The sequence below is a fragment of the Platalea leucorodia genome (assembly GCF_965183815.1).
Source record: "Platalea leucorodia genome assembly, chromosome: 1".
Taxonomy (NCBI): domain Eukaryota; kingdom Metazoa; phylum Chordata; class Aves; order Pelecaniformes; family Threskiornithidae; genus Platalea; species Platalea leucorodia.
In genome coordinates, this window is record NC_138823.1 from 101,156,398 (window position 1) to 101,170,642 (window position 14,245).

Genomic DNA, 14,245 nt, shown 5'->3' on the forward strand with positions numbered 1-14,245 from the left:
GTTTACCGGATTTTCTAAAGCTTAAAAGAGAAGGAGAGTTTTCCTCATCTTGCTACTTTATTTTACAGAACTTGTTCTACGCTGTTTCATTTTGAAAATATATTCTGGCTGAACATCTAAAATTATTAAAGGCGTGAGCAAATGGTTCCATTTGAAACGGACACAAAATTTGTATGGATGCATGGTGGCCTTTTCTTTACTCCCTCATTCATGAAGCCAGCTACCTCCAGCTTCCACTGAGAGCCAGGTTCACTGCGCACAGCCTTTCTGTGCATCAAAGTGTATGCCCTCCATTATCAGTATGGTTATTACTGTAACGTTTAGTTTACATACCTGAGGTAGACTAGATATTCCACTGAATAACGTAACCATTTCTCTTAAGACATTTACGTAATAGGATCTTAGACAGAAGCTTTCAAAACTGCTTTCAAAAGTGATTTGAGAGAGTTCAGGTTTTGTACGCATATGTTTGTCAGATGAAAGGTGTGTGTTGAGAGAGTGTTTTTTCTTTTTCCTCTAAAAATCAGTGCTTTTAAAAGGTGGATACCTGAAAGTTAAAAGGCACAAGGGTGTTTACCTTCTCTTTGAACAATCTAGGCCAACCTTGTAGAAATACAGAGAGAAAATCTAGATGCGTGACTAATATTGCTGATTAATGATCTGGAAAGTGCAACTTATCAACTAAATCTGGCAGCAGTACGTGTTGTCAGACAGAGTATCTATGCTGTCAAAGAAAACAGGAGAAACGGTGGAAGAGCACGGAAGAGCACGCGGCGGAAGAGCAGGCAGTGCAGCACTGGGTCCCAGCCCGTGTCCTGTACGCTCACCACGCGGGGAGAAGGGAAAAACCTTATGTGCAAACCTGGTTGTGTGCGTAATATGGTTCTTTGTCCAAGTGCACTTATTTTTTGCAGGATAAAGATTAACAGGCCGTATTGTACCATATTGCGCACAATCTAAATGCTGTTTTGTCTTAACTTTTTAAAATATTTAAACTTTCTTGCTAGACTCTATGTCCTTAACGGTGTAAATAATAAAAATGAAAGAAATGCGACCACCATAGTCTATTCCCCATCTCATGTTCCGTCACCCTGCCAAGCCTCAATCAGGGGTTTGGTTTGGCTTTGATTTGGGGGTTTGTTTGTATTTTGCTATTACCTTTACTTTGTTCGCATTCCGACCTTTTGTATTTGTATTTATATAAAAGGTACAACATCCTCTGCCTCTCTTCAAGCTGTCACTCTGTTTTTTAGCTGCTTCCTGATTAATTCTATCCATTTTATAGCCAAATACTTCTAATTCCTGGAGTCTCATCTCTGAAATAACACAGGTAACATATTTCAGAGCAGTATTGGAGCAGGTTTGCAAATAGCCAGATATACCTTAATTAGCAAATGGCCAACTTTAAGGATACTCCAGTTAGAGACATTCTCGTATTGGTATCTGAGAACTTATTTGACTCTGACAAGAAAGCAGCTAACCCTTGCCATCTTCTGAAATTGAAAACAGCCACCGTGTGAAAGCACTGACTTTCACAATACTTTGCCTCTTAAATTTTCTCTTAATTGGATAACCGATACGATGTAGAGAATGTCATCCCTGTCGCAAGGGAGATGCAATCCCAGAGCTTTCTTCTTGTTTTCTTTAAAAAAAAAATTGCTTCCAAATATTTTCACCTGTCCCTACTGTTTCAAACTAGGCCACTGCAACTCAGTATTGTTTGGGTTTCAGAAGTATTACTACTGATACTTACCCCATATATTAATTTAAAGGAGTTTTGTGTATTGTTTTCATAATGCTTTAAAGCTTTTTTTCTTTTTGAATAACTTAGGAAATGGCGAAGATTCTCAATCATCCAAGAGTATATGCTTTTCTGCACATACCGGTGCAGTCAGCCTCTGACAGTGTGCTCATGGACATGAAAAGAGAATACTGCGTGGCAGACTTCAAACAAGTAGTGGATTTCCTTAAAGAAAAGTAAGTCTACTAATATTTGAGAAAATAACAGTGTTGGATTTTTTGCAATGTCAAGAACATGTGGCTGAAAACACAATTACTTGCAACTGTGTAATTAAGGTATGAAAAAGAATGAGCCTCTTTAAGCTTTTAAAGTCTTTGAGTTTTCTGTAAGCCCCTTGATGTGGTTTGCCCCTTTGCTTGAGCTTTTATAAGCATCTTAAATCTCTGCATGACATGCTTTTAATTTGTCAATATATTCCTAATCTTTTTCAAATAATACATTCTTAGATTATTTTTTATGCTTAAACTACTATATGTAGACTGCTTGAAGTTAAAGTTATTGAAGTCTCCTTAAATGTGGCTTTTGAGCATTGTATATGTTGTGTACTGGAGATGATCCAGCTCCAGAAAATGTAAATGAGTTGGTGTTGTTTTTTTTTTTTTAATAAGCAGTATTTTATGTCCTATAGCTGATGTACATTTACATCAGTATAGTAATACTCTAATCTGGCTTATGGGACTGATGATTTCTAGGATAATTTCAAAATTATTTCCCTTAACAACAGAGATAATTGTGAGAGATAAAATCGTGTATTGTAATGTGTTTGTTTACGCTGACCTGAAGATGAAAGTCACATTCACTTGCAAAGCTTTTGTAACTACAAATATAATAATTACAATAATACAAATAATAATTTAATATCCAAGGAAGTATTTTCTTAGCTTTTAAAATGTAATAGTGACATATTTTGATGGATATTTCTGCACCGATTGTCCTAAAAATAGGTGTCTGGAGAATTATTTCTGTCGCCTTGTTTGACTGCTTTCTCCATCTGCTTTTTTTTGTTGTTTGTGTGCTTGTTTTAATGAACTAAGGGCAGTGGAGTTGTACTTCTGACTCTTAAATTGCGTTAAAATACTTGTACATAAAAGAATCAAATTTTCATAATAATTTTCATAATCAGTTTTTCATGATCATTGAAAAATCCAGCAGTCTAACTATGTAAAACGTGCCATGCAAGAGCTGCATGGAAATTACGATACATAAGAAAGAAAAGCAAACTGCGACACAGTAGAATCTATTTTGCAAACTGTATGTGTAGTTTATAGGACACTCCTATGCATCTAGGACAACTGATGGAAATGGAGCTGCTTGTCTTCATACAGGTTGATTGGGCGCTAATTTTGCACCCTAAAAAATGCACATGAATTCTTGGCACTTAATTTTCATGTGACTATGGGTCAGTGTTAGTTTTTAATTAACAGATATATTGTATTCCCACGTATCTTAAGTGGGAACTGTGTCAGTTTATGTCTCAGTTGACTTGAAGCTTATTCGTTATTCTCTTCAGTAGTTTTAGCATTGGCAGCTATTATCATAACAGCAGCTGGATTTTCGATAACCTAGTATAGCTGGCACATGTTGGGGCATATGGGAATTTATTAAATCATTCAGGTCTTGCACACAGAAAAGAGTGAATTACTTAATATCCAAATTTAAAACAGCTGGTCATTGAATATACAGTAATCTATGACATATGTCTTTTTCCACAGGCTTTTTTGTAGTGAACTTAACAAGGAAGAAATAATTGGTTTGATGTCTTAATTTTAAATAATAATAAACTATTTATCCTGCTTATTAAGAAACTACCAAATTATCTGGTAGTTCCTGTTAGAAAACAGTCTCCAAATATTAAGATGGAAAATTCTTTGTATCATATGGCAGCAGGATGAGGAAGCTATGCAAGGCAGAGAAAATGTTTTGGATATTTGAACATGTGCACATCTGTAAAACCAATATTTTTTTTTTTCTTTTGCACTTAAGAGCATAGTGTCTTCATTTGTAGTCTTTCCTCGTACAGCAGCAGCCAGCTATTACATTCCCATATAGATATTCCCATAAAGATCTAGCACAAAGTTTGCCAGGACTTAACATTCCTGCAGACAACTCCAGAGCCTAGAGTCAGAATAGCTAGAATTAAATATGTGTTTGAACTACTTTAATAGCCAAAAGGGATTATTTCCATCTTCCATTTATCAAAAAGGAAAAATAAAACAAAAGTAGAACCCCCTAGATCTCCTTTCTCTATTCCTAGGGCCTTAGAGTCATCTAGAAGCTTCCGACGCAAAATGTACAGGGTCTTCTCAGTAGATTCCGAATGGCGCCTTCGTCTCTACGACATCTGCTCTGATAGTATCTTCACCTAAAACTCTATTAAACCGATAATTTTATAGGCTGACCTGCTGAAGAAGTAAAGCCACACATCAAGCAATTATATGGGTATCAGCTAAGTGCGTAATAACTTGAGTTCAAACATCTAGGCAAATAAAAACGAAGCACAGCAAGTAAAAAATGAAGGGAAAAAGGAAAAGAATGAGCCATGTCGTCTTTTTGGTTTTGGAACCCCAAAGATACCAAGTGATTCCTGACTCTTTCTTTTCTCAGTCAGGCCAACAAAACACTCTGGGACTGTTTTTCCCCAGAAGAAGGAGCAAATGCCTTTCCTTCCTCTGGAGAGCCAGGAGTGATTGCAAAGGTGTCTCCTTCTGAGAGTGGGGATTTATTCATATCCTGCTGAGCACAGACTGCCTTACAGAGAAGCTAGAGTTCTCCAAAGCAATTACTGTTTGTGTTGAAACTCACTTTTTAAAAGAATGGAGCATTGTAGACCCTCTGGGACTGTGAAGTTAGAGATGCCACTTTTTTCTTCCCTTTGAGGACTCTCTCTTCAGGCAGGAACCCTAGAAATGAACTTTAAAAACTTATATTGATGTTCTACTGCAGTCTTTTGATATGCAACACTTTGGTTTTTCGAGCCACTCTCCCCAGCCAGGTGACAACATTTTTGGTTTATTATGAAAATCTATAGCAAAATATATAGAATATAAAGCCAGAAACACAAATCCATTAGACTGAAAAACTGAACTACAGAAGTCTTGTTTTATGCTTTTTTAGAAATTCCTTCTTTGATATTTTGCACTTTTTTTGCACTGAAATTTCAGTAAATTCAAGTATTCGGAAAAATACTGTTGTGCAGTTGATAGGTCGGTAGCTGATCTACAGATATAATATGTGTATATATGTATATTTACTGAGGACTTACTTGTAAACTATTCTAGAGAGGAACAGCATAAAGGAAATGAGGACGCGCTGATTAATTTAGAAGGTGGTCCTGTACAACTTGTACACAGTGTGGAGGGACTAGGGACTAGTGCCCTAGTCTGTAGTCTTTAGGGACTAATACAGTAGTCTGGAGGGACTATTCTCAAGACTGATTCCCGGAGGAGATATTAATTTCAATGTGTTTGCAACTAAATACAGGAGCTTTAAAAATTGCTGCTTAGTAAATTTAATCCAGAGACCAATTTAGTCTTACATCAGAAAGTCTTTCAATTGTGGTGTCATTATATCAAAATGTGAGTTGTTTTTCAAGTGATCTCAACTTTCAAGATTCAGCATAAATTGTATTTCTGAAAGGTGATGTTTGTAGTTGCAAAATGAGCAAGACTGCTTTAATTATCTTGAAGTTTTGAAACTTAATCCCCTGAAATTTACTTTTGCTGATAAAAGCAAACAATTGGAATATATTTTAGTTAAAGAAACCTGAGATCTGAATGTCATATTCTGTAATTGCTTGAATAATCATCAATGTGAATATATACCCATTAAAAAATCCTTTAGACTGGTAATATGTTTTCCAAATTTCTTGTTTGCTGTTGTTGACCATACTACATTCTCTTACCTTTCTGGTTTGTGAGGCAATTATGATGTTCATCAAAGTTCGTATTCATCTTTCCCTGTTACTGCTGGTTGATAAGACAAGAGAATTGTAAAACCAAAATCTAGATGAATTAAAAAAAGTAGAGAAATTTAGAGCTGGGCTGAAACACTATGCCTTTCTGTTTTGGGAAGTAGCATAACGCTGAGGAAAAGCCGGATTTGCCTCACAGTTTGTTTTTGTTTGTGTTCTGAGATAGAAGTGTGATATTAATTGTGGGTGGCTGCTGCTGTTCACTTGAGATTGTCTCATAATTCATACTGGAAACATCTGAGCTTTCCAATATCATCTGAAAGCCAGCAAACTTGGGCTGCCAGAGGGGAGAGCTCCAGCTCTGTCACGCAGAAAGTTCTGTGCGTTTTTGCACTGTTTCTCTCTTCTCCATTAAGATCAGACCTACTAGTAAGCCTGTCCTAGCCTCAAGTATTGGTTTTTTTCAGCATATGTAGATACATAGTTATGTGCAATTACAAGAAAGTAAAGGACCAAAAGTAAATGAGTGCAGTGGAAAATAAATTGCAAGCTTGGAGGGAGATTCATCACTCAGGTGTAAACTCGAATCTTAGTTGCCCAGCAGTAACAGACAACTGCTGAACATCTGAAGAAATTAGAGATGTTGTCCACATTGAGAGAAGGTGTTATATAGTCCTTTGGGACAGCTGGCTTCTGGGAGGCTCCCTTTTTCCTTGTTGCTCTACAAGGAGTTAGGCCAACAAACTGTAGCTTCAGCAGCTTCCTAGGACACCTCTTAATTCTGTTTTTAAGGATTTGGGGGGATTCAGCAGTGACTGTTTCATGTTTCTTTTGATCCGCCCTGACTTTTGTCTCTTGTGTTGCAGTGGCAGCCAGGCTGCATCTGCTTGGATGTTGAGACAGGCTGCTTCAGGGTAAAACAGTGTGGCTGGGAGCAAAGTGGACTCAGCTACTGTCTCCCTCATGCTGTATATCCATGTTAGTCTTAGTTTTTACAGCAATATTTGAGTGTCTGAATGAAACTTTTCATAGTCCGCTTTCTCAGTGTGATTTTGTCCAGTATGTTTCGGTATGGCTGCTCTTGCCTTTCTGAGCAATTTCACAGCAGTAATTTGTTTCCCAGGTTCTAGTCTTCTGTCGTGACCTTGTTCTTATTCGGGGCATTGTAACACATACCATAAAAGCTTCTGTGGGCAATCAGCTGTTTATCGTGGTCTCTGTCTGTACTTCTTCTGCAAGCGAGTATCTTGCCATCCAGATGTCTTCTGCTTGAAAATTTTCTCTATTTTCTAATAGCTAATTTTTGACTGAAATCACGAACGGGGAAGAAATATCTTCCCGAAAGTGTGTTTCTAGATATTATTACTTGGACAATCAAGGAAATTCTGAACACTGTAAATAATTTGTAACTGTAGATAATTTTCTTCTGAAAGATGTCCATATAGTAAGCTCCTGAATATTATTAAGTCCACACTGAAAGATAAACAGCTAAATGAGTCATTGTCAAATGTGCAGCTATTCCAGACAACCTGCAGTTTTGAAACTATCCCAGGCCTTGTGGCAGTAGTATTGTCTTTATCACGTTATTGTGCCAGTTAATAAAACTAGAATTTGAAGGCAATGAATAGAATAATTTTAAAATAAGCATTTACTATTTTTACATACATTTTTCTACTCGCTCTCAAAATGCAGTTAATTATGAAGTAGACTATAACAGCTCCCTCACTTTTTTTACAGCATGAATGTGTTTCATTTTCTTTCTGAAAATGCACTTTTGTTTCCCAGACAGAGACATTGCAGAGCTCATTTTGCAGATGTGCAAATCGTGGCCCTAACAAACCGTGACAAGTCTTTCGGATTTAAGCTTTTTTAATGGGTTTTAGTACATCTGTTCTGTCAGTCTAACTACTGCAAATGCAAATGTCATCTGTTTAAAATCCTTATGATGTTTTCTGCTAAGAAACTGCTGAGTGTATTTGGTACTTATCTGTAATTTTATACCTCGGTCTCTAGACTCTTCTCTTTACTCTGTCTTTTGTCTGCAATTGGAGTCTGAACTAATCACTTTACCAAATGTGTCTCTCTTTTTCTGGTGTTTTAAAGGAATTGAGTGTTTGTAAAAAGTATTGAATTAGCACCAAAACCTAAAATGTGGGAGTTTTTCACCAAACAGATGCAGCACAAAAGTAGATTCAAGTTTGTGTCTAGACTTCACCCTAGTGATCAGTGGTGTAGTCTTTTATGGGCTACAAGCTCCTTTTACCACAGGATTAGTTGTCTTTAGGTGTTGTGGAATTTAACTTTGGGCTTACATAAACCAGTTGCTAAATTTATAAGTCTTCCTGCCTTGCATTTGATTCACAAGGTCATGTAAAGAGATACAAGTAGGTAAGAGGTTTCAAAGGTGCTGAACACTTGCAAATCCATTAATTTCATTAGGGTATTTTGAATATTTAGGGTTCAACTACCTAAATTTAAAAAGTATGTTTTTCTTTGGTACTGACTGGGGAGAGACAAATATTAGGCATTCCAGGATAGCTCTTTTCTCAGCAAATGCTACTGTACTTTTACTTTATAGCAAGGAAATCTATTGAGGAGATTTCCTGGAGGGGGAATGGAAGGAGGGAAGTAAGGTCATTTACAAATATCTGCATCTTTTTAATCTCCTGTTTTCACTGTTTACAGATTGTTGAATCAGATTTCAGTTAGTTCATGGAGAGACTTCTTACTGCCACAGTTTGCATAATTAGATCCGTTGCCACTTTCTAAGTTACTGGTCACCATTTTATAGCATAGTCTTTCATGCCAAATGCATCAGGGATATTGGGGTTTTCTGGGCTGTAGGCTCTTAGTCTGTTGCTTGTGTGTCAGGATGGCGACTGCCAGAAGTGCTTGCCTTTTTCTACTTTTGGTGGTCCCATGCCTTGTAAAATGTGACTGTTTAAACTCTTTCTGTAACAGTGCTGGGGGAAAACATCATTTGCTGGAAGGTGAACTAAAAGCTGCGGCTGAAGTTGGAATAATGTGAAAATTGCATTAGACTTGTGATTGTTATTTGTAGAACTTTATTATAGGCACTTCAGAAAAAAACTGTTAATAGCAAGTTAGCAGTGGGTCATCTTTATGAACAACATGAACGTTTTTCAAGTTCACTTTACAGCCTTCAATTTCTTACATGTGTGTAGAGATAAGGAAATTATTAAAGTCTCTCGCTGTATGACTGTAAAAACCCAGCCTCATCTATGTTAATTCTAGCTTGACAGAAGTCTTTTGAAAACACACAGAGTATAGCAAAAGTTTTAATCACAGTGATCTGTAGAAGTTCAGGTTTTCTCTTTTTAGAATCCTAAAGAGCAACAAAACCCATTTAACCTTGAAATAGTGTGACCTTTTCCTACTGGGAACACCATTTTGTATCTTATTACACAGGGAGTTCTTTACTCTAAAGAGTATACAAATAATCGTGTAACAGATTCTCTGAAGTTTGGAGGATATTTTCATAAAACTACTGTTACTTACATTTTTATTTAGTCATATACCCACAAGAAGAGTTTGGAGTAAAGCCTGAGTAGTATTTTTACACTAGATTCTGTGCTTAATAGCTGTAATTAATATAAAAGACAAGTTTTTATTCCCATAACTTATTCGTTTTTTTCAAACAGGTATTTGATATTTCACTATTATGCTCATCCTTGCTTGCCTCTTCCTTCCAGCTGTTTCTTCCAACCAAATGAATTCTGTTCTAAATGAGATTGTAAAATGCATGGGCCTAGGACTGTTCCATTAGGAATGTGATTAAGAGTCAACTTGGAGGACTGGAAGACATGTTGTAGTATGGGTATAACTAATTAGGCGTACTACAAAAATGAGAAATATAGAACTGGGTTGGAAAAAATCTCCCTTTGATATGTGTGGTAAAATAATGATAAAAGCCCATGAGGGTATCTCTTTGATTGTTCTCAGTGCTCATTTTTCAGAAACTCTCTTTGTTAAAGAGGATCATACCTTGTTTGAGCAGGAGACTTGGGAGTTTTAATGCATGACATGGTAACAGAACCCTTTGTAATAAAGGGGTATTTCTTTTCTGTGTATGGATATCCTACAGCTACAGTATGTTACCCAAATTCACAGTAAGAGTATGGCTGCAATCCCCATTTTCCTGTGGCGTACTCTGTTACTGGTACATCTGTCAGGCTGTTGTTCACGTGCTGATCACACTTAGCCTGAGGATGTACACATGCAAATACTGAAGTCCAAATTAAGTCACGCAATGTGATGTTAACATAAAGTAATTCTAAAGTGACAGACTACTTTGAAGATTAGATGGCACTAAATGGAACTTCAGCCTCTCTATTTTGGGGGATGGTACTGTTTGGGAAACTATGATCTCTTAGGCTTTCCTTTTCCTGGGCAGTCTTATCTGCAGTTTTCTTTGGCAAAATCCTAATGGGAGTGTTGTTAGATGACAGAGTAAGAATCAGTAATGTGCATACAGTTCCCACTTTCTTAAGTGTAGCAAGATGGTATCTTTTTTTCTTTTTCCTTCTCCCCCTGAGGGCATGTGAATGTGGTTTTTTTTGGAAGTAATGATATAAAATCCGTATTAAGGTTAAAAGGAAGGAATTGTAAGCATCATGCAGTATTAGAAATGAGTCTTCTTAAAACATTTAATGTTTACAGTTTTTAAAAACTTGGTTTTACTTACTGAGACACGATATTACTCTAGTATTTTTAAAACAAAATAACTGAAATAACTTCTTTGATTTTTTGGTATAAATATTGTCATTATGTTTCAACGTCTGGGTCAGAACTTAGAATGGAATTGGGGAAGGAGTCTAATTTGTTTTTAAAACAATAATAACTTTAATTCGTGTTTATTTGCTTAATAACAGATTGATTTGACATGTAATTCTCAGTTTTAATTTGCTCCTGAGTTTTTAAGCATATCCAAACATATGTTAAGATACTTAACTATTTATTGTGTTAGCATACTAGTACGCATGCAAACCCATGACGCATCATGTGTACACATTACACCGCTCAGATGTGAAAATTCTGATGATGGTATTAAATTTTCAGATTTGATACATTTAAAATAATGAAGTATCTGTTCATTTACATGTGTACATTTTTCTGATTTTCAGCATAGTACTAGGTAATAAATGAATTTTGTAAACTATATTGTTTCGATCGTATAGAACACTATGGCACAAAATAATTTGTGATGAAGGTGGTAGCTGGCCAGCTGATAAGCGCTGATTGAAGTTACATTTGCGTCAAGCATTCAGGGAAAATATGTTGGAAAGAATGATTGAAGAAATAAAAAATGCAATACTTCTATAGCTGATCAGTACCTTTAATGGTTATTTTCTTTAACCCTAAAATGCTTAAATGAAGAAAACTAGGAAGTGGAAACATACATAAGTTGTTAAACCACTTTAAAAGTGTAGCTCTACAATTAAGACACCATCGCATGCAAGGGAGGACAATTCTGCTACCCAGAAGTTGCCTGTATACATTCGAGGACCATGATCCAGATTACTTCAGGGAAGCTCAATTTTGTATGCATGTGCGTCTTACATTGGTCTGTAAATTGTACTCATGAGTTGATGATTGACCTCTTTAAAATGAGAATGAAATTTATAGTTGTAAACTTTTTATTACATGGCAAAGTAATCACAAACCTGACATTTTAAAAAGTTTGTGCGCAAGAGTAGTGGCTATAGCAGATGAAAGTTTATTTTCCACAACTGAATTGCTTATCTCTTGCACTTGCAATTTTTTTGTCTTTATATTTTGCTTCTCATCATGATGTAGAACTCTCATTTTGTTTAGTAGGAGAAATTGCCACAATACAGCTGTTAAATTACTTTATAACAGGAAGACAATATTGCAAATATGGTCGTATGTAAAGGCACAAGAAGCAATGTAAATTCTTCTCAATCCACTTACCAGAAAATTGTTCTTCAGGTGCAAGTTCAAGCTGGAAAATAAGTTATTGTGTCCAAACTCCTTACACATAGGAGAATATAAAACCAGAGTGTCTCCGTTTCTTTTTAAATCTGGGGAAAATATTTATTGGCGAGACCTAGAGGTCGTAGAAATTAATTGTATTCTGGCTTGCTGTGTCAGATGCCTCCCTGCTTGGCCTTCGAATGAGCCGTGACCCTTAGCAGGAGCGACGACTTCTGAGATCAGAAAGCGATTCCATACAGACTCGCTGTCAGCTCTGGGGTAACAACTTTTGGACATTACTAACCCCGGCAGATTTGAATTGGTCTCCTACAGAAAGTTTCATAGTAAAAAAAAATACTGATTTCTGAAGTATTTATCTCCATTGAAGGGTTTTTGTTGAGTCAAATTTCAGCATAAGCATTTGACAGCCTTCATATTATTTACAGAAAGGGTAAACACCACATCTGAAAAATGGGTCGTGTGGTCATTTGTAGCTCTGCTGCTGAATCTCTCTGTGTGTATATGTCCCACAGTAACTAGTCACAGCTGGTTTTTTAGCCCTAGTGCTTGGTGAGAGGAGAAAGATCAACTGTCTGTCAGGGACTGGCTGTTTTCAAGAGTCTGCAGAGACAGACAGACAGACTATGAGTTCAGGTTTGAACAACAGACTGGCACGATTTCTCTGCAATAGTGGGATGGCTGCTCCTACACTGTTGACTTAAGTTTTTGGGAGTACTTGACTCACATACTCAATCCTAAAAATTGCTAAGGCAGCCAGCTGAACTCTGAACTGTGGCCAGCAAGCTATTTTTCCATGTAGCATATTCTCTTAGACCTCCCCCACCTCTGTTAGACCACATACCAAGAAACACTGGTTATAACACAGAACACTTAAAGAACCAGACTTCTGTTTCATTTCACCTATGTCTTGTCATTTGTTATGTACCCATATACTTTGGAATGGAGGAGAATAAAATGCGTGCATTGCTTAGTTGTCTTAATTGCAGTTTGTAATTGTGCAGTTGTTGACATTGACTGTAAGATCCTACCAGCTGGGAAAAAAATGTAGCAGTAGAGATTCCTCTTTTATAATGGTAAGAAACTTTAAAATATTTATTGTTTCAAAATCAGAGCAAGCAAATGAGTTTCTGTTAAATCTCCTTTTAATCTTTGCTTCCTTCATGTTTCATTACCTACTTGATACCTTCCTTTAAATAGTTCTTGTAGTACTAGGCTGTAACCACTGCGTAGTGTAATGTATTTTACAGTCAGCCAAGAATGATGGCTTGGGAGTTTTGCCATGGCATTGTATCAGCTACTGGGGTCTGCATATGAATTTCAGTCTGAAGCTTACTTTCACCATAGTTTATCTTATGTGATAATTAGAACAGATGTGAGGATAGGTGAGAGGGCATAGGCAAAGGAAAATTGGAATTTAAGTACTCCAGAGTGGAAAATGCAGATTTTTTTCTTTTTTTTTTTTTCTGCATTTAGTAAGTACAATAGATATGTCTTAATTTTGTGTGTGTCAGTGTATAAAATGAACATTGTGGATGCAGCAGTGCATTGTAATTTAAATGTTGTGGGAGAGAAGTTTTCTTTAACCAATATAGTTATCAGCAGAAATACATTTAAAATCATTTGTAAATGAAACCCTGTAGGGTAATGAACTAATCTAAATCTTGGGCATGATTTTGTGACTTTTATCAGCATTAGACTTGGGTGCATGCAATGTTATGGCTTCACTTAATTTTAGTTAAACATCTACAGATCGGACATGATTGTGTTAAGATTTACGTTCCTGATTGGTTTGTGTCTTAAATATTCTATGTAGTTACGTGGTAATAAGTCATAACATGATTTTGTGCTGTTGGCTACCTAAGATTACTTAGTCATACTTTCTGCAGAATGCAAAATTATTTGAGGTATTTTGAGGGCTTTCATCATTACGACAATAGCAGAAACTGAAGTCTGTCTTTTTAACATGTTTTCACAAAATACAGCTTTTACTTGACAGTATTAAAGTGAAGTATGGTAATTATCACATTAAGTGAGATAATCTTTCATTTTTTCATTAATAATGCAAATAAACATTTTTTTCCCAAGGAAAATGTTCAGCTAATTCTTTAGAACAAAAAATTGTTTCATTGATTGAACTAAATATGCATTCAAACTATGATTATGTTTATGCAACAATAGTGGCTGGGAATTTTTTTTATTCTTTTTTGTGATGTAGCATCTCTAGGGGATATGTTCCAAGCCTCCTACCCATTGCATAGAGTTTGCACAGAAATTAATCGTTCTTTCAATTTGACTTCTAATTAAGTTAGAGCATCCTGCTTTCACTTGTTAACTCTGTCACAAACACGTTTTACATTCACTTCAAATCCTCTTCTAATACTTTTGATGAATTCTTTTTATTAGTTTACCCTTTCATTTTTAAAGTTCTAGCCTGAGGTTTGTCCTCTGACATGCTGGGTTTTTTTTCCTTGAAAAAAGAACATAATTTCTGGCCTGGTATAGGTTTGACTTTTCCTATTTGCCTCAAAGTGCTTTTTTTTCATTTTCTGGTGGACATT

General features: G+C 36.2%; 1 protein-coding gene across 1 annotated transcript in view; it reads left to right on the plus strand.

Moving 5' to 3' along the window:
* Positions 1 to 14,245, plus strand: part of CDKAL1 (CDKAL1 threonylcarbamoyladenosine tRNA methylthiotransferase) — a 426,399-nt gene that overhangs the window by 280,366 nt on the left and 131,788 nt on the right. Inside the window, exon 11 of the mRNA XM_082328770.1 lies at positions 1,832 to 1,977. Within this exon, the coding sequence (XP_082184896.1) occupies positions 1,832 to 1,977 (146 nt within the window). The remainder of the gene's footprint in view (positions 1 to 1,831; positions 1,978 to 14,245) is intronic.